The sequence below is a fragment of the Leiobunum rupestre genome, chromosome 11, assembly GCF_980474605.1.
Source record: "Leiobunum rupestre chromosome 11, qqLeiRupe1.1.hap1, whole genome shotgun sequence".
In the NCBI taxonomy this organism is placed as follows: Eukaryota; Metazoa; Arthropoda; class Arachnida; order Opiliones; family Sclerosomatidae; genus Leiobunum; species Leiobunum rupestre.
In genome coordinates, this window is record NC_143394.1 from 29,901,774 (window position 1) to 29,926,574 (window position 24,801).

Genomic DNA, 24,801 nt, shown 5'->3' on the forward strand with positions numbered 1-24,801 from the left:
AATAACTTTTGAAATATAATTTCGTGGTTTTCAATTCTGAATAGTATGGTCTATTTCCGACCGAAAGCTATTGCTTCTCCATCTTTTGGCTGAACATTGTATAAAACTAGATAGGTGTATTAGAGGATTATTATGGATGAGATAGACGTTATAAAATTTTAAAAATTTGCATTTTTTTTTAATAATTTTAATTACTCCAAATTTAACAAACAAATACATTTTTCCAGATTTTATTTAATAAATTATCCCAATAATTTTCACTTTTAAAAATCGTCCTTCACGAAAATAAAATGTACATTTTTAATACACCAACGACTAAACCGCTATTCTTAAAGTTTATTTTGTAAACAGGCTTTTCAAACAAAACAAAGCAAGGACTTGTTGTTTAACTTGTTTTTATCTATATTCAGTTGCAACCTAAGACTAAAAAAAACTCTAGTTCATTTTGGGCAAAGATTTCTTTGTTAATTAGCGGAATTTCAAATTTCACTGGTAGAAGTTTTCGTTTATTAGCGTTATCTGATAAATTAATTGGAGTGCTTGTTATTTAAAAGCGATTTCTAGATTAGAATCGTTCCCTTTTTAAGGATGTAGCTAAATATATAAATGCTCTAAATTTACAGAAAAATATTTGCATAAATAATAGCCTTAGGGTGTGAGAAATCATCGATGCTCTTAGTTTCCACTGGTTTCTCCAACCCTAAAGCCAAATATTTATAAAATCGTAATTTGAAAGATATAGTGAGCATTCATAAACCAAATATAAACATCAATGCGAAAATTGCCTTTGAAATTTCGATGAAAATTTGATTTTGCTAGAAATAGGTGTATAATTTTCGAAAGTGCTCCTTAACCTGATAATTATTATAAAACATTTAATTTTTTTTGCTCTATTCATAATCTTCCTTCGTGCATAAATTGCCTTTAATTTTTATTTTAATAAAGGAAAATATGGTTAATTCGAATAAATAAAAAAAAATTGGCAAATGTTTGAATTTATTATACATAGAAGAACTAGTCGTCGCCGTTAAAACAAAACCACGTAACTTGAGATACGTGGTTTTGTAAAAATTGACACATTTAGATTATACACCCTAATTTCCGTATATAACATTAAAAACATTAATAGGTTTCAATTGGATTTCTTTTTTAAATCTAGAAAACATTTAAACGTATCTTTGATATTCACCACTTATTTCGCGCAAAAGCACGTATCTTGCTTATTTTCAGCTCACTTCATGACGCAAAACCACGTATCTCTAAAAATTCCCCTTTAGCAAAATATTTTTAAATTAAAATCCTCATAAATTCAATATTGAAACGAAATTATTTAACTATGAAATTAACTCACATGTAAAAACCTAACACGCGATTTCACAAGTCCCTGCAAAATTAAAAATCGATTTTTCTCAAAAAGGCCACCGAAAAGATACGTGGTTTTGTTTTAACGGCGACGTAGTGGTCTAACATGTTTCAACTTACTTGGCAGAGCACTATCAAATTTTAAAAATTTCAAAATCTTAAAAATGTAATTTTTTGTAAATATTTTATATTTCGATGGAGGTTTGACGGGACACCCTGTATATGTGGCGGCATAGAACATCCTGGAACTATAGGGAATTCTGTGTTTAAATACCCGCAAAAAAGGAGGGCTACGGATTGAACCCCCTTTTTCGAGTAAAGACGAAATTCGCCCGCTGACCTAAATTCATCTCCCTCCCCGCTAGCCTTCCCTAACTTACGTTTCGCCTGTTGGGGAAATTGAAGGCACCGAAAAATGGTTGCTGATCTGGAAATTGTAGCATCATTTTAAAGTGAGGATTCGCGCTAAAGGTCTTCCAGAGGAGAGGACAGTCTCCTTTTCGGTCGCCTCTTTTGCCAAAACATACACCGAATATTTCTTCGGCACGCGAGTTTACCGGCTCCAGATTAATTACGCGTTTCATTCGAGAAATCAAGATGCGGATAGCTTGAGCCCGCGCTTCCTAGGATAACCCTTCTGGATGGACTGCGTTCTGCAGGTAAGCTCTCGTGACCTTCACATTTTACACTTTGACCTTCAAAATTACGAAATTGGGTTGTAGATGGTTTTACAGGGCGTGATGAGAAAAAATTAATTTCGCGTTGAAGTTCAGTGTTTGATGGAAATTGATTTTGACTGAACGCTAATCCTTGGTCATTACCCCTTTAAGGCGTCGCTGGCTTTTTTGACCTTGAATCACGATTGAATAATCTGACAGGACGGAATTTATACATTTTGATAAGAGTTAATACATTAAAGCGTCAAAAGGGTTAGAAAACAAGTACCCCGGTTTGATTGAATTTTTACGACAGTTGACACGCTGGATTATAAATTAAGTAGCCAAGAATTCTTGTTTTTTCCCCATATATTTGATACGGGAAATATCCACTGGGCTATATACATTTTTTATGTTCAATTTTATTTTGTCAAAATGTTTTCTGTAATTTAAATGAAGTTTTTTTTTAATATTATACCCTTAGTCATATCGTAGTTGGGCAAACCCTGTAAATTATCTTTCCCTAATGCCTTTTTCAGACGAGATAAATACAAGTGAGTATAGTAAATCAAAGTTTATTATCATACATATTTAAGTACAAAAAATTTACTTTAATTTAAAGTTTATCTAACTAGGTTTTATAGACCTAGTCTACTAACATCTCATTAATTTTAAATTATTTATTTAATTTTGCAAATATTTTTTCACCGGATTATAAATGCCATATAATATATATAAGTAAAACAATGACTTTGAAGTCATAAAGCTATGCAAATCACTATGAAGTCAATTATAAAAAGGTGTTTCGGCACTGCGTTTACTCAAAATAAATGAGCTTTGGTGGTGTTTGAAACTTAATTTCTTGTATAAATTATATTTGTATTATTTTAACCCATTTTTTATAGGTGTATAAAAAAGTAAACAATCATGATACAATAGCCTAGAAATTTAAAAAACTTTAAAATTAAATCGTCAACGATAGACAGGGTTTGAAAACGTAGATTATAATCTAGAAATTCGTCAAGCATATCAAGCTTTTCAAAACAAATACGCGTGTTAGGCTTAGCTATTTCCTTGAAAAAGCCTGATATCGTAGACGTATTATCCACACGAAATTTGCATTAATATGATTGAAGTGATCCACTAACCGAGTCACACTTTTAAAAAATAAATAATCTGAACGCGTCGCTCTACCTACCAAAAATGGATATAAATTATTTTAACTTCCCTCGCGCAGCAAAAAATATATAAATAAAAAATTGCTGGAACAAAGTCGGCAGCCGGTTGTGCGGGTCAAATTTTACAGTCTCTTCATTTTGGGGATCCAGACTTCCTTATTGTTTGAATTAAGTTCCATAATCAAATATAAGCAGTTACGAATCTGAATAAGTAAAGTTATCTCCCAGTTCGACAGGTCGCGTTCAAATTAGGACCAATCAAAAATCCTAGAAATGACATAATTTCGACACACTAACGCCGGGGAAGTAGGAAAATACGTGACCAAAATTTCCGAATTACCGTCACTGAACGGTCCAAAATACGAATTAATTGTATCACTTTATCCTATTTCATGGCAATGGGAAAGGGGTTTTATTGACGGTGAAATGTTTTACATTTCGAGTCAATGTCAGGGTGAGTTATCTACGCTATAAAAATGGGTTGACATCCCCAATTTTAAAACGCGTATATCCGTATGTTATCCACCACGCCTAGGTACTTTACGAATCACGATACGCTGACAGTTTACATCGATGGTACGAAACGGGTGTAGTTTACGCTTACGGGAGGTAATTAAGGGTTGAATATCAAGAGCGTGACCTCGAAGCCTTAATGAATATTAACTAATGTACTTCTGAGAACAGTCCATAGGAAGCTTACACCTGACGTCATTATCATTACGGCGGAAGGCTAGTGTCATTCCGCATTCCCGCTTTTGACCCATGTAGGCCATCTTAACCACATTTCTCAGAGTCACCTCAAATGAATGGTACTCCAGCGGTAGACAAAGATGCAGACGGGCTAGCCCTGTTTTCAATGGTATCCGTTCCCGCGTCTTCCTAAGAAGACAAAGATCTTCTTGGGCACGCGATTCTTTTAAGCCGTTGACACCCCTGCAGGGTCTCCGGGTTGATCATTCAGGGAAATAATTGAAGGGAAAAACGCGTCAAGATTCGAAACTCTGGAATTAACATTTGTTTGTTTAGAATGAGTAATTACCGACGGCAAGATGGGAAGTTTAGAAATAATAGTGTAGGGTGTTTGGGTTGACACCGGTTGGATTGTTTACAGTTCATTTGGGCGGTCTTAATTGGAGATTGCGCTATACGATAGGGAATCTTTATACCATAGATAAGGGTATTTATGACAAGGTTGACAGTTTGACACTTATATGTTTCTAGACCAAGTGGCGACTAATTAGCTACGTCGGTGTAAAAATATGGGTTACTTTGAATGTCCGAATATGTTTAAACAATAGGACAGCACGAAATTTAGGTATTTACAATCAACACTATCTTCAAAAAGCGTTTTCTGTTATTAACCTACACGTTTAAGTTTAACAAATGAGGTATTAGATGTAATGTATTCGTCGGCTAACAAGCTCTATAACTTATTTGTAACCTACCTATAGTGCCATCTAGATTTATATTGTGAATTGTAAACCATTTTTTAACTATCATTATTCAGTTTGCGTAAGTTATCCTAAGTTCTGATAAAACTGGTGGTTTATATTATTTAGGTGAACCACAATAAATTTTGAACCTAGGGGAAAACCACTTGAATTCGTGTCTTTATAATCAATAAAATCATCCCAAAAACACTCGATCTTAATTTCTAACTGGTCAGCCCGTACAACATGTAATGAAAAATAGCCGCCAGTTCCTGATAAACACAACACAGCAAAGTAGATCGCTCATCAAATTGGCCACGCGTAAGCCTGTCAATGTCTTCAATCGCGTACTTAATTTTCGCCCTCATCATTAAATCTTTCTTACGAAAGTTCGACATTGAAATGAGATACTTTTACTTAATTACAATATCTCTATTATCGCCCATCGTTCATTATTGGTAACAAAAATACATTAACAGTTTATATCCTATTGGCAGCGTGATTGGGATTCCCAAACATTGCGATAGAGAGCTTTCCCGCTGTTCTAAATCTGGCTTCCAAGAGGGGTAATTTTTTTTCTGGTTTTCGCGTTTGTTCCCAATTTAGGTTTCTATCAAAATCCGGTGGGTGTTATGAGCTAACCTCGTGTGGTGAAAACACACGAGCTATGAGCCTAGAAAAATCGCGACTGGAAGAAAAAGGCAAACGCCTCGAATCTAGGTCAAATTTTTATATAAACTAACGTTTCTTGTCTCGGTTACATAAAAATAATCGTGTATTGACTCCCACTGCCGTCACTTTAACAATAACTATTTAGACGAGGGTTTTTTTTTCATTTATTTTTTGGAACATTAGGGAAAAGTTATTTCAATTGGGTAAGAGGAGGGGACCAGTCCGACTTGGGGGGACAGTTACTATTTGGGAGGTTTATTCGTGACCTTTTTGGAGGAGATTTGGACGATATTCGTGGCGCGGTGTCATCTCAAGTTTTTTACTTTCGATCTCGAACTTTGAGGAGACGCATCCATTATAAACAGCAGGGTAAGAATTTGTTCATTCCTTTCTAAAGATATTCCAAATGGTACCGTTAAATAGTGAAATATTACTTACTATTACTATCTAGATATTTGTTAAATTAATAGGAAAGGTACTGTATATGATCAAAGATAATATTAGCCATAGAACTCCATTTTGAAACGTTATTTAACTGTCCCCATCCCAATCTTAGTTAAATAAACAAGGTAATTAATAAAAATACTTGGTTAAACTGTTATTAATTTACTCTTTAAACGTCATAGCGTCTTGTGATTTAATAATCTAAAGTCAATTCCCAACTCAATGTGATATTGATTAAGTTATGAACGGTTTTGAAAACTATCCATCGCCCACTTTATTACGATATCTGCGGTTAGATCTGATACAAGCGTTCCAATTGAACCACGCGATTTGGGTACATTTGTTCGAATTTCATTCGTCCGAACGGTGGTACAAATGTCCGAATGATCTGTACGAATGCCGGAAAACAGGATCGTATGTCCGAAAACGTATTTCATTTGCCCGAAAAATTTATCACAACTTTTGTTGGTGATTTAGTCGTTCAATTTATGTTAACTTTACTGGCGAATGTCATTTGTTCGAATAATCGTTAGTCCGTTTTTTCGAACATTAGGAATTGGTTGTTTTTTTAAATATTGTTAATATAAGAAAATAGTAACATTAACGTGAACCTAACCTAACCTAACCTAACCTAAAATATCCACAACATTCAACGCAATTCCCACTTACTATATCGGCCAAAGAAAAAATGGACATAATAGGATAAAATGATTAGACATTATAATGCTTATATCCGTTTATTATTGAAATATTTTACATTTCATTTTATTTTGAATTTAACAAAACGTAAAAAACAGCAATAATAAATACTAATTTAGCGACAGAATTCGGACAAGTGATGCTACCGATTCGGACGAATGAAACAAACAAATTGTCCAATTCGAACACTGAAACATTTGTTATTTCGGCGGTTCGGTCGAATGAAACTCGAACAAATGTACCTACCCCAACCACGCAAACCTAAATCTGTCAAAACACGGGTTCAATTAACATCTGAGATTTTCAAATCGGTAAATAGCTCTTGGCTTTTTTGATAATTTTATTTTTGCTCTATATGGAACACGAAACAGAGTAAGAATATCTTTAATAATTGAAACTAACGCGGAACAGAATTGAGCTTAGAATTAAGGTTACCGGAGATGGTTCTAAAGTCAACTGACCCCGAACACGGCTAAATTATTCTTCGCTATTTATAGAATGTGCGTGATATGTACCAATTTCTTATCAAGGTGCCAGCGTGGTCAAGTTACCTTTTTTCCCCATTGAGACCGTTAAAATTGGTCCTGTATCCAAATTTGAATAATAAGCATTGATATACCTTGTACACTAAATATACGAAAACGGACGAGCACCCAACGGAAAAGCGAGGAAGTTGGGGGCATCCGAGATTCATTCTATGTCTCGCAGCCCGTATCTTAGCATCTGTTTTTAATTCCCTTGACGTACAATTTATAGGATCGTATCCAACATTGTCTCGCTCTGCATATGGAGCGTGACTCGGCGCGACGCGAGAAAGGCCTGCGATTTAGAAACGGCCTTCACCAAGGAACGGAAGAGAGACGACCCAACCCGTTTTTAGCAAGTGTGTCACCCCACCAAAACGGTTAATCTCGGTAATCTAAACCCCCCTCCCCCCATTAATGATTCATAGTCTTCCCCCAGCGGATTATATAATAACACTATACTGTCTACTTAAACGTCATTTGGTTAATAATACATTACAGTGTCATAATGAGATGTTTGTGCCATTGTTAAAACACGATCTGACACCCTTGTAGGAACCTTAATAATATTTACGTAAAATAGTAAATGGATCACGGAACAACCTTTAGAAATTGTGTTTGCTCGCGATGCTTGTTTTATTCTCTTCTTTCAAGGCTAGATGTTATGTTTTTTTTAGGGTTATTTATAGTTATTAGCGAGGGGGTAGTCACTCGTAATACATTTGTATACCTGATTAATGATTTTCGAAAGACGTTCTGTGATTGTCAGTGATTTCTCACAATATTTCGCTGATTTCCAGTGATTTTTCGTGATTACCTACGATTTGTACACCTGAAGTATTTACCCCCTCGGTTATTAGATGGTTTTAAAAAAATTGTGGTTTTGTCTATGAGAGGAAATTTGGTGTACAAGTGGCGATAAATCAAAATTATTATTTCTGGAAATCTATAAATCCATAAGAAATATAGGAAATTTGAGAAACCCAAAAATTATTAGAAATCTCGGGAATAAATAACGGAAATATTTCAAATAAATAAATAAAATACTAAATAAATAAATAAAATACTAAATAAATAAATAAATAAATAAAATACTAAATAAATAAATAAATAGAATACTAAATAAATAAATAAATAAAATACTAAATAAATAAATAAATAGAATACTAAATAAATAAATAAAATACTAAATAAATAAATAAAATACTAAATAAATAAATAAAATACTAAATAAATAAATAAAATACTAAATAAATAAATAAAATACTAAATAAATAAATAAAATACTAAATAAATAAATAAAATACTAAATAAATAAATAAAAAATAATAATGAATATTGTTTGATAAATATTGGAAATATAGACCAATATTCTAAATATTAGAGAAATATTACAATTTGGAAATGTTTGGGGAATATCGTTAGAAATCATAAGGAAGTATCGTGAAATTAAAAAATTACTGGAAGTATTAGCAATATTTGGGAATTTATATTTATTTTTTTGTTATTCGAAGTGGCTAGCCCTCGCTATGAGGTCAATTGAACGGTTGATATTTTTAAATAATAATCCCAAATAAGGGACTAGATTATTACCCATTAGAAGGCTCCGTGCTTAAAGCGGTGCTTGCTGTCAGAAGGTTTATTTCAACTGCTCGAGAAAACGTCTTCAACCAAAATGAACTGGCACAAAACAGTGGCCCAGTCACGAGTTTATCTTAAATATTATTATAATTAAAACATAAACTAAATTAATTTAAACACTAACAAGGAGACATCCCGAAGTGTAACCCACCGATTTTGTTCAAACTCGGGGGATTGGTAGACCTTCATGAATCATGAAAAATCCCAAAGGGAATTTATTCAATGGGCAACCGTTTTGCCATGGCAACGAAAAATGTTTATCACACCACAAAATATTAAATTTTCCCATTGAAAATAACATGGGATTTTGACCTCAAATTGATCAACAGTTGATCAATTTTGATGGTTTTTTTTGTCAATTTTTATCCATTTTTTCTATTTTTGGCATTTTCGAAATTTTGAAATTTGTTCAAATTTTTCACCGGGGGGTCCTAGGAATCGGTCAGAATCCCATGTTATTTTCAATGGGAAAATTTCCATTTGTTGTTGTCCAAAACCTTTTTCGTTGCCATGGCAAAGCAGTTGCCCATTGAATAAATCGTTTATTCCCATTCGACCGAAATCCCATTCGACCGAAAGAATTTTAAAATGTAGCCCAATTGGCGGGGTGATTTGGTATTTTATTTATAAGGTATGTACTATCGAAGATCCATGTTTAGGTTAGGTTAGGTTAGGTTAGATTAGGTTAGAGTTGGTTAAGTTTACTATTTCAGTTTTGGTTCAGTTACCTTTCTTGACTAGGTGAAGATGAAAATATAATTCATGCTCATTCCAAAAGCCAATTTATATAGCAGCGTTCGGTCGAATGGGACACATAAAAGCGTTCGGTCGAATGGGACACATAAAAACCGCACGTTTCGGCGGAATTCGGTTGAATGGGACACCTCAAAAACCGCCTTCGGTCGAATGGGATTTCGGTCGAATGGGACTAAAGCGAATAAATTCCCTTTACGATTTTTGAAGTTACACGTAGGTCTACCAATTCCCCGAGTTTGAACCAAATCGGTGGGTTACACTTCGGGATGTAAGTTAGACCAATTTAATTCCTAAACTTTGTTGAAATTTCTCAGCGCTATGTTTTCTCATCAAATACCGGGTACCTAATATACCGGTAATTACCCAACGTAGGGCATCGCTCCGCTAATTATCAAAATAAAACCGCCTCCGTGGTAATTACACCATTAAAATATATACTCTCGCAGAAAATGAAATGATAAAAAGATAACACCCACGTTATAAAGAAAAAATCGGGGTTATTAACCCCATTTCAAGTGTCGTAACCACGAGTAGGAACTTCGTGAATTGCTACAAACGCGTGAAAGCCCGAATTAAATGGTAAAAACAACCAACCAATTTGCGGTATTTCCATATAGTTAACAATATCCCGTTGATTAAGTGTTATAAGTGGAATTAAAAATTGGGTCATTTCGGTAATTTCCCCTTCTACAAAAAATATTATTCATTTACTTTTGGAGGAAAAACCAACGCGAAACAAATTGCGAAATAAAATTAGTTATAAAAATACTAGACGGGAAATCCCATTGTTAAGAAATCATACGTTTTATGACTAAATGTCACCCCGTATTATCAACCTATTTAGATACAATTGTAACCACCCAACTTTTCCTCTAAAAATGTATAAACAGTCATATGCTATCCGAATATGGAATATTTTATTTAGTAATCAATGTCACGGCTGAGTATAATTCGTAACAAGTAGGCCACACGTGTAATTAAATGCAGCCTTTTTTACTTAATAAAATTAGCGATTTAGTCGAATTTTCCTCTAATTTATATAGACTCGGAAGGCGAAACAAGTCGGAAATATAAATTAAAAAATATATAAAGTTTAATGGTCCGATAGTCGAATTACCGTTTCTAAACGTGGTTTTATTTTTGGATTATTCGTCAGCGTTTAGGGAGTGGGATGACATACGAATTATATTCATATAATTAAATTGTAATTCAGAATATCTAGGGAACGAAAATAGCGCATTTACGAACAAAAATATGTGTACAAAAATGGTTGAATCCTTTGGAGCTATAATAGCTTTATAACTTAAGTCTAAGCAGGTTTGGATACATATGGAGGGTGCGGGGGCGTGCGCCCCCCTTGACGCTAAAGCTTTGCATGTGACTTGATGATTTCTTATTACATCCATAGGACTGTGCGCCCCCCCCCCCCTGGCGCTAAAGCTTTGCATGTGACTTGATGATTTGTTATTACACCCATAGCTCAAGATGTCTTTTAGCGCCCCCCCCCCCCTTGAGGTTTTTCTGTATCTGCCACTGAGTCTTAGAATTTGTTTTGTAATTCATCGACTGCTTAGCATGCAGATAATAAATCCAGCAGCTTATGAACTTCTCTCGTTCGCTGCTAAATTACTCTATGCAAACTGAAAAGGCTAATTGATATATTTTTATTAAACATCCCAGATAAAAAATTAAACCTATTCAAAAGCAAATATCTGTAGGAAAATAAACCACGCTAAAGTTATTCTACAGATATTTTATAGAATTTGAACTTTCTAAAACCTTTTCTAAGTCATCGAAAATTTCCAGGGGCAGATCACTGCTCTTTCGGGTGCAGACTTAATCGGATTTAAGCCGATTAAATGTATTAATTCATGTTAATCGTGATTAAATTTTTAATCTGATTTAATATTTTACGATCTAATTTTAGGAATATATTTATTTATTAATCGTGGTATAATCGGCTTAATCGTGACTTAATCATCTTAATAGGGATTCAATGATCTTAATCGGGGTTTAATCATCTTAATCGTGTTTTAATCATCTTAATCGGGGTTTAATCATCTTAATCGTGTTTCAATCAGCTTAATCGTGTTTTAATCAGCTTAATTGGGATTCAATCATCTTAATCTGGACTTAATCGGCTTAATCCCTAACTCGATTTAATCGTGATTTAATAAATTTAATAAATTTAATCTGGACTTAATCGGCTTAATCCCTAACTTGATTTAATCGTGATTTAATAAATTTAATAAATTTAATCTGGACTTAATCGGCTTAATCCCTAACTCGATTTAATCGTGATTTAATAAATTTAATAAATTTAATCTGGACTTAATCGGCTTAATCCCTAACTCGATTTAATCGTGATTTAATAAATTTAATAAATTTAATCTGGACTTAATCGGCTTAATCCCTAACTCGATTTAATCGTGATTTAATAAATTTAATAAATTTAATCTGGACTTAATCGGCTTAATCCCTAACTCGATTTAATCGTGATTTAATAAATTTAATAAATTTAATCTGGACTTAATCGGCTTAATCTCTAACTCGATTTAATCGTGATTTAATAAATTTAATAAATTTAATCTGGACTTAATCGGCTTAATCCCTAACTCGATTTAATCGTGATTTAATAAATTTAATCTGGACTTAATCGGCTTAATCCCTAACTCGATTTACTCGTGATTTAATAAATTTATTAAATTTAATCTGGACTTAATCGGCTTAATCCCTAACTCGATTTAATCGTGATTTAATAAATTTAATCTGGACTTAATCGGCTTAATCCCTAACTTGATTTAATCGTGATTTAATAAATTTAATAAATTTAATCTGGACTTAATCGGCTTAATCCCTAACTCGATTTAATCGTGATTTAATAAATTTAATAAATTTAATCTGGACTTAATCGGCTTAATCCCTAACTTGATTTAATCGTGATTTAATAAATTTAATCATCTTTATTTTGATTTAATCGGCTTAATCACTAACTCAATTTAATCGTGATTTAATAAATTTAATCATCTTAATAATGATTTAATCGGATTTAATCTTGATTTAATAAATTTAATCATCTTAATAATAATTTAATCGAATTTAATCTTGATTTAATAAATTTAGTCATCTTAATAATGATTTAATCGGATTTAATCTGGACTTAATCGGCTTAATCCCTAACTTGATTTAATCGTGATTTAATAAATTTAATCATCTTTATTTTGATTTAATCGGCTTAATCACTAACTCAATTTAATCGTGATTTAATAAATTTAATCACCTTAATAATGATTTAATCGGATTTAATCTTGATTTAATAAATTTAATCATCTTTATAATGATTTAATCGGATTTAATCTTGATTTAATAAATTTAATCATCTTAATAATGATTTAATCGAAATTAATCTTGATTTAATAAATTTAATCATCTTAATAACGATTTAATCGGATTTATTCTTGATTTAATAAATTTAATCATCTTAATAATGATTTAATCGGATTTAATCGATCAAGGGTGCCAACTTAATCATCGAAGTGAACTGCCCCTAGGAAAATTTGACCTATTTTAAAAATTTGATATAATTAATTGTGGGATGAACGAGGGCGTGTGGTAAAATTAACTATAAAATCTACTACAATACCACCCAAGATCAGAAATATCGAACCGGAAAGAAAAAAATATTATAAAATCACACCCAGCCCCATTTTATTTTTTATTTGCTAAGTATCACAATAAAAACGCGATGTAATAGCTTCCACAATATCGCGACAACTTAATAGCGCATTCAGAATGGATAATAGGTTTCATATAACAATGAAAACGACGCAAAAAAGCTGTGAAATTGTGGGTAGGGGGATTTGAGGGCTAATAGTGAACGTCCAAAATGGGGGGAAGTATGGACGATAAAATACCAACAGAAGCGTGCGTGACACGAGATATCAACGCATGAGCTACCATCTACTGGCCGCCGATCCCTCGGACGACGCTGATTGAAGCCGCGGAGGAAGATCAAGATCATAACCCCATTTCCGGCCAGGCGAGCTCTCATTTCTCGCTCGAGATGATGGTCACTTGAACGGTAGCGATTGTGTCCGATTTTCTGTCTCTCCTTTCTTCTTTGGCGTGGCATCATTTTTCTCCGATTACGTTTCTGGGCAGAAAAGCTGCCAAAATGAGGTCCATGGCCCTATTTTCACACACCCTCCCATTATTAAATGTGTAATATTCAGGAGCGTAGTGGTCGACTCCACTTCTGGGTGGCTAGTTTAAGGTATGTTGTATCAAGAACCCATAGAGGTTAATAAGAACTAAGAAAATATTAAATGATATCATCATGAAGTTATACTTTTCAAACTCGAGCAATTGACTGGCTCCCTCTACATTTTCATTTAGTCGTGGAAAATGGAGTCCATTAATAATATGTTATTATTATTTATATTTAATATTACTATTTATATTCAGTATTACTATTTATATTCAGTATTACTATTTATATTCAGTATTACTATTTATATTTAGTATTATTATTTATATTTAGTATTATTATTTATATTTAGTATTACTATTTATATTTAGTATTATTATTTATATTTAGTATTATTATTTATATTTAGTATTATAATTTATATTTAGTATTATTATTTATATTGGTTATTAATATTATTTATATTTATTATTGATATTATTTATATTTATATTTGTTATTAATATTATTTATATTTATATTTGTTATTAATATTATTTATATTTATATTTATATTTATTATTACTATTATTTATATTTATTATTGATATTATTTATATTTATATTTGTTATTAATATTATTTATATTTATATTTATATTTATTATTACTATTATTTATATTTATTATTATTATTATTTATATTTATTATTATTATTATTATTATTATTATTTATATTTATTATTTTATTTTTATTATTTGTATTTATTATTTTATTATTTTTATTTTTATTTATTATTTTATTATTTTTATTATTATTATTATTATTATTATTATTATTATTATTATTTATATTTATTATTTATATTTATAAAAAATTAACGCCATCGATGATTTTTGAAAAATTGGAGCCCCCGCCGCCACAGGGTGTTTTTTGCCAAACGCTGCAGCCGACCGAAATTAAGTCGGCGCTATGCTCTAACTTGCAGGTCCTTGCTCTCGTAAATATTACTTCTTGGCAATTTCCTTGAAAATGTTCTATTGAAGCGTTTATTAGGTGCGGGATTTTTACCTCTCCGAGGGGACAAAGTTCCCTAGGAGGGGTTATACAACGACCGTGTCTGTCTGTGGGTCTGTCTGGCCTGCGAACGCGTTCGCATTTTCGGTGCAAAGTGTAATCACTGCGTACGCAGTTTCTCGAGATCTCTGCGTTCGCAGTTGCTAGTAATTAGGGAACAAAGTCGAAAAACCGTGTTTGCAAAACCACCGTGGGACGGTGAGCGTTAACGGATTAATTTGCAGTCGGGGTTGGTTTGGTGGTTTTTTTTTTCGTCAACGCTCGCCGTCACGACAGGTTTAATTCAGTGGTTTGGATATTTCGCTATTGAAATGTTTATGTGTAGGGTGGTAATGTTGTGTTATTGTTATGACGTTTGTGGGTGTTGAGTTTGTGGTGTGTATGTACGGGTGGTATCTCTCCAACTCTTTCTTATTGACTTTTGGGACGGACCGAGTGCTGAGTGTAATGCTACCTCTCAACATCCAATGGCAGGGTTTCCACCAATTGTTCACGGTATTCGTCTTAGTATCAATTTGCGATCGCATCGGGCGGGTTTCGAACCCGAGACCGCCTGTTTGACAGGCGGACGTTCTACCACAGAACCACCGACACTTATTACGTTTCATTGAAAATTAGACCTTCAGCTTTATCGAAAGCGTATTTAATAGAGTACGAAATTTTGGTTTAATTGAAATAGAGCAAGATTTCGTGGAAGATTTAAATTATTGCATCGAAGAAATTCTAATTTAGCGATTTCTCATTTGATTAAAAACAAATGCGTCACCCAGGTTTCGAACCCGGGCCGTTCAGTTAGGCAGTCGAGCGCTCTACCACAGAACCAACGATAACTTCAAGCTATACTGCAAATAAGACACTCATTGTAAGCATAATAGTTAACAAAGTCTTGAATTTTTTTACGAATGAAATTGTGAAGGCCTAATGTGGTTTTTTTACGAAAAAATTATAAAGACTTAATCTTGTTTAATATAATAAGTTGCTTTATTTCAATTTGGTACTTTTGTTTAGGGTTTTTTTAATGAATGGAGTTAAAGATTTTTTTCTTCTATTATTTGACGTTTTATTTTTGCGGTTGTATATTTGTTTTATCTTTTATTCTTTTAAAATTATTTACTTCTTCCGCAAAATGGTTCATTTTTTGGAGGAACCTTTTTACTTATTTTTTGTGTATTAATGTTTTGAGAACCTTTACGTTTGGGAAAGGATAATTTTTGACGGAACCTTCAAAGTGTATACGTCGCATTTTCAAAAAGTTTAATGGTCAAACCTTGTTTTAGCGCAGTCAGCAGATAAGATAAAGGGTAGAACCCGTTAGTTTTTTGTAATTTATTTAGTTTTTTCAGTCGTATATTCTTATCTATTAGGTTTAGCGTATTGGTTTTCAAGCTTAATAATTCATTTATTAACAACATATCGAGTTGGTCTGGTTTTCAACTCGGTCGTAATTAATTTTAAACGTTTTCTCGGCTGATTAAGATGTTTAATGCAGTTCATCAATTGGGTTCGTTTGTGTTTATTTATAAAGAACCCTAACTATTCCCTCTACGGTCATTTATTGATATACGTTTAGTCAAGTGGCTTTCTGTGCTTTGTGAATGGTAAGTTTTTCGCTTCTTGTTAATAAGTTTTTTGGTGGTGTGGATATTTGGATATCTACGATTCCTAATGCAGTCCTTGATATCCTGGGTGTGCGAGTCATTATATGATATTGGAAATTGGACGGTTTTGGTCTTTTTCATGCGGTATGTGTCACAACGTCAACAGGATGGTTCCGACAGTCTACGAGTCGTCCACTACCAGATATCTACGGTATCTTGATCGGGCGAACGTTGAAATAAAATGAGCGTTAACTATGCGGCAAGTATTTCGTAAGCGACAAAAATACAAATACCCTCTGTAGATATTTCTTACATTAAAATTGGCTTCGTATTATATTTAACTGCTAAACTTGTACCGTAAATAGGGTTAAAGTCAATTGTGCATTGTTTTAGTACGTCTAACTCACTGTTGTAACTACTTAATTTATAATATTCTGAACAAATTAATCTCGGTTGTTTCGTTTCAATTATTTTAATTCAAATTAAAATTTTATACCGGGCGGGATTGAACCGGGATTACGTTATTAGTAAATAACTCTGAATTGGGGAGATATAACTTCGAGGGTCATCTCGAGAAATTAATACCACTAGGGACAATGCTTCCGAGGAGAGGTATATTTTGGCTTGCCAACTTGTTATCTCTTATCGTTAGTCGTACGTTCTGTTTTACACACGATCCAGCGGATTTTTACACATGATCCAGCGGATTTTTACACATGATCCAGCGGATTTTTACACACAATCCAAGGGATTTGTGTGTATTAGTTTCACGCACCACCGCCGGTGTTCGCACATTTGTGAGATCGGGGCCCCGGATGCGGGCCTTGGCCCACTTAAGTGATTTTTGGTGATATTCGAATTTAAATGTACATAATGTTTCTAAATTAAGAGTGACGCTACCTTATTTCCAAAACCAGGTAACTCGAAAAATTCATTTTCGATAAAATTCCCCTACAAAATGATTGAAAATATTTTCCAATTTAAATTCAATATTTAAAATATATTTAATACATCGGGGGGATTGAGTGTACTTAAAAATCCGTCACATCTTGTTCATAATTGAAATATCTTGATAATGTTGTTATTCGCCAACCGTTTTGATTTTTCAAAAACCCTTTCAGAAGGCAAAATAGGGTTATATACATCATATACTAACTATTTATCGATAAAATGTGGGTCATAAATAAACAAATACTCTACGCAGATAAAAATTTAAATTGTTAAGAGGAGTAACAAACGCGGCAAATTTTCAGTCGTGTTGTCTCGATACTGCAATAGTAAATGTTTCATTTTTATGGCCTAGATTAATGATTATCTCGTGAGATCATAAGACTATCAAGGGCTCCCTAATGATTGGCCAAACTGGTTACATGAATACACCTAAAGATCGCCATTTTGAAGGTCAATATCATCATTCTCAAGGTTGAGATCGCCTGTGTAAAGGGGTTGTTATTATAACGCTTTAATATATTTTCGAGATACTCATTATGAAGGTCGAGATGACCATTTTGAAGGTCAACTTGGTCAATATGACCATTTTGAAAGTTCAGATAAACATTTTAAAGGTCGAGATGACCATTTTGAAGGTCAACTTGGTCAATATGACCATTTTGAAAGTTCAGATAACCATTTTAAAGGTCGAAATAACCATTTTAAAGGTCGAAATAACCATTTTAAAGGTCGAAATAACCATTTTAAAGGTCGAAATAACCATTTTGAAGATAGATATAAAAATGTTGAAGATATAGATGACCATTTAGAATGTCAAGATGACCATTTAGAATGTCAAGATGACCATTTAGAATGTCAAGATGACCATTTAGAATGTCAAGATGACCATTTTGAAGACCCAGATAAATATTTTGAAGGTCAAGATGACCATTTTGAAGGTCAAGATGACCATTTTGAAGGTCAAGATGACCATTTTGAAGGTCAAGATGACCATTTTGAAGGTCAAGATGACCATTTTGAAGGTCAAGATGACCATTTTGAAGGTCAAGATGACCATTTTGAAGACCCAGATGACCATTTTGAAGACCCAGATGACCATTTTGAAGACCCAGATAAATATTTTGAAGGTCAAGATGACCATTTTGAAGACCCAGATAAATATTTTGAAGGTCAAGATTACCAATTTGTAGGCCGAGATAAACATTTTAAAGGTTGAGGTGACTTTTTGAAGGTCCAGATAAACATTTTGAAGGTTGAAATGACCATTTTGATAATTTATACAAATATTTTGAAGATCTAGATAACCATTTTAGGGTTGAGATGACCATTTTGAAGGTCGAGACCGCCATTTACTTAAGAATGCCTATTTGGGAACCCCAGCTTTAAGTGCATTTCGCTTAGACTTACAATTAAGCTCTACTGGGTTTGGTATAAAGGTTTCTGTTTTCGTTTTGTCTTTGTAGGATGATTTTATCTTTCCCCGTCCAGCTAGTCAACATAATCATTCTGATCGTAGTGAGCGACACGACAGCTTACTTGCAGAACCACGCTGGACTCCTCTTGCGTCACCACCAACATCACGATGAGGGCACCACCTCGTGGCACTCGCACGCCAGGGCCCAGACGGAGGCCGCCAAGTTCCTCGACCCTGTCACAGCCTACAACCTCGTTCAGTATTTCCTCGGTAAGAAGACAATTACAATTACACTCGCAAGAGAGTCGAACAATAATACCAGGCCAAAAAAACCGTTATTACTGAAGATAACTAGGCGATTATGGAGATAATCGTACAAGAAACACTACTGCTCGGGCCCTTATAATTTGTACATCCTTATTATACAGCACATAGAGTAAACTAAGAAACATAAGATTGGCTTTTCCATTCCGAGACGGTTTTTGCAATATTGAAAATTATGTACTAAAACAAATAGGTGGAAGGGTGGATTACGTTTTTTTATTCTAGAAAATTATAGCATTCATCGGATCAATTTTTCATTTTAGAAAATTATAGCATTCATCGGATCAATTTTTCATTTTAGAAAATTATCACATTCATCGGATCGATTTGTTATTTTAGAAAATTATCACATTCATCGGATCGATTTGTTATTTTAGAAAATTATCACATTCATCGGATCGATTTGTTATTTTAGAAAATTATTGCACTCATCGGATCGGTTTGTTATTTTAGAAAATTATTGCACTCATCGGATCGATTTGTTATTTTAGAAAATTATTGCACTCATTGGATCGATTTGTTATTTTAAAAAAATTATCGTATTCATCGGATCGATTTGTTATTTTAAAAAATTATCGCATTCATCGGATCGATTTGTTATTTTAGAAAATTATCGCATTCATCGGATCGATTTGTTTTTTTAGAAAATTATAGCACTCATCGGATCGATTTGTTATAAGTTAATTTTAAGTGAAAACGTGTTAAGTTTTTTTGAGCTGCAACAACAAATGAAGTAAATCGTTTTACGAACTTTGTTGGCCTAATGTAACCAAAGAATATTTAGGGTTTTAATTCTGGATGAACATTGTGAAAATGGCATACCCAATACATTATAGCAAAAGGTTTTTTTTAAACAAAAATGCGCATCGTCTGCTTGTAGTGAAAACTCTCTAGAACTAATAAAATAATAATTTTCTGGGTCGTAGCTAGCAAAAATTGGGCCCAGGGTGAGTGAAAATTTGCCACCCCATAAACTTAAATAACTTATAGAAAAATGGTATTTTGGCGCCCCTAGACCCTAACGTATCAAAAGTGCCCAGGGCATCCATAACGCGCGCCCCTGCCTAGCTACGGCCCTGATAATGTTGCTACTTATTAAAGGTTTGGTCGATTTTTCGAGTGTATTGTGAGGTACTCGGGTAAGGCAACCATAACCTTAAAAAATGTTTACTCTTGTACTAATAAACTACTGGTCCTGGACCCCAATTATAAGGAAAAACCTATTCTGAAAATTGTATCGCGAGCCAGCGCTCCTACCGAGAGAATTGCGAAATGTTTCCACCCAAAAACAAAGTTCAGTTAAATATATTAGTCCTAAGGTCGGTGAAAATCTTTCCAATATCAGACACCGTGGAGCTACGAGCGGTATTATTTTATAACAAGAAAGCGCGCAGTCTAAATTGGTGTAAGCATGGATTAAATAACCTTACAGGGATAGTTCTCTGGGGTACAATATTTGCTCCAGACGTACCCTGGTGGTCAGAATTGTCAACGACCGGAAGTCGCGATTTTACCGATACACGGGGGAAAAATTGCAAAGGGGGTGCAATCGTGATTGATGAAATTATTATTTTTGTAGGCCAAGGCCTATCTATTGAAAACTTGTTTACAGTTTGAAAGCCTATAAACAATTTAACGAAAAATTAGGTGATATACATAAATGGCTAAAAAACAATATGAAAAAGGTCGCTTACAGTACTTATTATTTCTCACATTTAACCAGGAAGCTCCAGAGCCACTGAGGTACGGACCACGATTGAATATTTCAATTTCAAATGTAATAAAACAAACCGTTGGAAAAATATTAAATTCGCCAAAAGCCGCCGGCAGATGGCGACGTATCAAAAAATCTTGTTCCGGATTTGTATCGGTAAAGGGGGTAAAATTGAGTGGCCGGCAAAAATATCTGGCAGCCTCGTTTGAAACAAACATCTTCAACTCGTAGTATAGTAAAATGTATTAGAGAGAACTATCCCTGTAAGGTAGTTCATTTGGCTTAGATGTCTTTATGGTTTAAGGGGTTTTCCCTCGAGCTCTTCGGTTTCCCCTTCCATAAAAACTTGTTGAGGTTAACGGTAATAGTTAGTGTAGGAAGCTGTTGGCTCGATCGCGTGGCATGCAGGGCTTGCCACCACCCTCCTACGCATTGTAAGCCGGCCACCTGAATTGATGACTTAGGCCTAAGTTGGTGCCTTGGGTATTAGCCTAGCTGATTATTATTATTATTATTATTATTATTATATTTGGAAAAGTGATTTAAAAATCACTGGGCTACGACCGTTTCTCCGAATAAACAAGTTCTAGTGTCACGACCGTTTGTAGAAAACCTTACACGTATATTAATTATCACTATACGACCTAGTTCTAATAGCTCGTCTTAAGGAAAATCCTCAGTTTAATTTCTTAATCAGAAAAGCCGGCTAAACTTGTACTATCAAAACTGCCCATACTGTCCAGAGGGGGTATTTTCTTTTTTGAATATTAAAATTGTTCTTAAATTTCACCGTCCAAAGATCCCCTTTTTTGCTACCGACTAAAAATAAAGGTGAAACTGGTTTTAAAATACTTGTCGTTTTTATTGGCTTATATCCGTGGAAGTTTCTAATAATCTGTTTTATCACGAAAATGCTCCTAGCGTGGTTCAAGGCGAAATAGTCGAAAAAAGCTTCGAGAGGTTTCCTAAGTGGGTAACCTGGTGATTTATTCTTAAGGGCGGAGATAGTTTAATCCGCTTCCCCGTGCTATCCGGTAATTGGAGAAGTCACTTCCTAAATTCATTCAAATTGGATTGAGAAGGAAACACGTGGAAAGCCTTATTCCGGTGTATCTTTAAAATGCCCTATATTATAGTACAGCGTGCTCCCATTTGAATAACCCATTTCCTAAATGTTTTGTACTAGAAAAACAAGGGATCTATAAAAAAATATTTCAGAAAATATCAGTGAAAAATAATAAATTATAAATTCAACAATTTCGCATTGAAGCTATCTATATGATTTCCGAAGAACATAACCAATACATATGATATATTTATTTTACACTTGGGATAATTTGTAATTTTAAATCATTTTGAATGCTTTGAAATTCAGTTATTATTGTTGAAACGCTAATTACACATTAAATATTTGGTAATTTCGAAACAAATTTGGAACCATTTCAAGATAATCCTAATATCAACTTTGAAAATTTAAATGGTTTGGTAATTCTAAACATGTTGACCTTAATTTAATACTTCTAGCTACTTGTGCAAGTTAATATAAGAAAGAGTGGAAGAACAACGAAAGTTTAAATGTGCACAAAAATTTAATTTAAATTTTTGTGCACATTTTAACTTTCGTTGTTCTTCACTCTTTCTTATATGTTGACCTTAACCCCAATGGTCGAGAGGAATGCTCTTTGAAGATTGGGCATTAATAGCCGCTTTTAGAATTAAAAAACATCTCACCACCCTTATAAATGATACACCATTATAGCGACACTATAACCCTTCCTCTTGTGAGATATTACCAAGTATTACATTGCTAAATACCGTATCAAAAAGAGCGATTGTAAGGTTTAACCCAAAAACGATGCTGTGGGCGATAGCGCGAAATAAACCTTTGACCATTGTTCTATTAGAAACAAAACCCCATTATGCGCGACTTATAACATCTTTCGAAAAACACGAAATATTTAGTTTTTTTCTCCCAACAGCGATGCCGAGAAGTTGTTTCTATCAAGGGACGGCCTATAGTTGCGGCCTTGGTATCGGGTGTCTCATCCAGGGCATGAGGGCCGTGGACTTGTGCAATGGAGGAATGCTCTGGAGCTGTTGCGTACCCAGGGACGCGCCCGTCAACTCTGTCGGAATGGTGCAAGATCCAGGTACGTTTCTCTTACTTTCGCGAAAAGAGTTCGAGTCTTTATAAGTTTTGCGTTTCAGTTTGTGGGAAGTCTTACATCCGAGGATCGAAAATCGTGGGAGGCGAGGATGCGGGTTACGGGGCTTTTCCGTGGCAGGTTCGTATCAAACGACTGAGTGTTCGTTATATTCCGGAGCGGTTTCGTAATTTTTGCTATTAAAATTTCTAGGTAGCGGTCATCAAACGAAATTTCTTGTCTCAGAAAATTGCTTGCGGGGGTGCTCTGATCAACGACAGATGGGTTGCCACAGCCGCTCACTGCGTTGCCAGGTACGAGCGTTTTTGAAATGGTTTAATTCTTACAACTAATCTCCGCGAATGTCCGAAACAAACAGATCACCGGCTTCGGCGTTGAGAATCCGACTGGGCGAGTACAACATCCGAGAACAAACCGAACGGTTTCCACACGAGGAATTCACGGTTCGAAGAAAGGTAGTTAACGAAGGGTACAACGCGGCGACCTACCAAAACGATATCGCCCTGCTCGAGATGTCGCACAAGGTCGTCTTCCGGGAACATATCATCCCCGTATGTCTGCCGGACAAAGGACAGAACTTCACGGGACAAATGGGAGCCGTGACGGGTTGGGGGCGCACCAAATACGGTCAGTAACGTCTTAACCCTCTTCTCTATCAAATGTTTTTCCTTTATTTACCAAATAAAACGCAGGTGTCTCATCGGCTCCCACCGTCCTGCAGAAAGCGGAAGTGCAAGTAGTCGCCCAGAAGACCTGTCAAGAATGGTTGTCGTCCATTGGCCGAAAAGAGATTATTTACCCGACTATGGTCTGCGCGGGATACAAGGAGGGCGGGAAAGACAGTTGTCAAGTACGTTAGTAGTCGTATCGCTAAGCTTCGGTTTACGAAATTAAATAATTGAAACAAGAGTAGTGGATGGTGTTTTTAATAATTAATGTATTTTCCTACAGGGTGACTCTGGCGGTCCTTTAACAGTGAAACAAGGTGGAAGATCGTACCTCGTGGGTCTCGTATCGTGGGGCATAGGGTGGGTGTTTTTTTTTTTTGGTTGTTTTAGTTGTTGAAGTTCAGAGATGATTTTAACAATACAATTTTACTTTACATAATTAAAACTTAACCCGAAAATGTCGTTTCAGGTGCGCTCGCCCAAACTTGCCAGGTAAGTCGAAAGAAAAATAAGCCCCCCAAAATTGGGCCACAGAATCGTTTGTATTTATAATTTTGAAAGTGTAGCGACGGAATCACGTGTATAGGGAAACTGAAAGCTGTGACGAAAGAGGAGGGGCTACCAGATATTTGACCGGAATTGTTGAAACGATTCTGTGGACCTTTAAAGTCACAACAGTTGCAGAGCTGTTTCTAAGATTGTTTTTTTTCTTTTCGTGATTAAGGAATCTATACCAAGATTTCCGAGTACATCGATTGGATTCGCATCTACGTCAAAAGATGAAAGGAGCAAAGACGAGAACAATCTAATAAATAGGCCAAAAAAATTGAGGGGTGCGTTAAACGAAGTCTGTGGAAGCGAATCAAAATGTCGCGCTCCGAGATATGAATGGATGGCATTGTAACCCGGCCACCTGAATTAAAAAGGCTTCAAAAGTCGCTTGTCGACTTAGGCCTAAGGTGGTGCCTTGGGTGTTAGCCTAGCTGATTATAAAGAAAACATTCTTTCTTGAAAGCCCGCGCTACCTCAGAATCTCAGTCGCTTTCGGTAATTTGTTAATAATTTAATTAAAAAAAAGTGATATTATATACCCGCCAAGGCAATGCGAACGTTAATAACGTTAATTACAAGAACGTTGGAATGCCTGGCTGCCGCGTCCGTTTTTTTTTCTTCAAAGAACTCGTTGTAAATATCGGAATTGTTCATTATGTATAAAAGAAATTCGAAATCTTGTTTATCTACAATTTCCTTCGTTTTGTAATAACCTCGGTGTATTGGTTTAATTCTCAGCGTCGTTTCTAAAATGTGTACATATCGTGATGTGATTAGCATGTTGCCATT

General features: G+C 34.4%; 1 protein-coding gene across 3 annotated transcripts; it reads left to right on the forward strand.

Moving 5' to 3' along the window:
• The first annotated feature begins 1,478 nt into the window (after positions 1-1,478).
• Positions 1,479-24,351, forward strand: LOC149922208 (trypsin-1-like). Of its 3 annotated transcripts, XM_090163943.1 has the most exons (10): positions 1,480-2,021; positions 18,639-18,859; positions 22,607-22,777; positions 22,836-22,912; positions 22,985-23,085; positions 23,151-23,419; positions 23,485-23,642; positions 23,744-23,820; positions 23,930-23,952; positions 24,185-24,351. In XM_090163943.1, the coding sequence occupies exons 2-10, from the start codon at positions 18,640-18,642 to the stop codon at positions 24,241-24,243; spliced, it is 1,155 nt and encodes a 384-aa protein (XP_090020069.1). In that variant the 5' UTR covers positions 1,480-2,021; position 18,639; the 3' UTR covers positions 24,244-24,351. The 3 variants fall into 3 exon arrangements, with proteins under 3 accessions (XP_090020068.1, XP_090020069.1, XP_090020070.1); XM_090163942.1 differs by lacking the exon at positions 23,930-23,952 and having other exon boundaries at positions 1,479-2,021; XM_090163944.1 differs by lacking the exon at positions 23,930-23,952 and having other exon boundaries at positions 1,481-2,021; positions 23,744-23,843; positions 24,185-24,318.
• Positions 24,352-24,801: the final 450 nt, after the last annotated feature.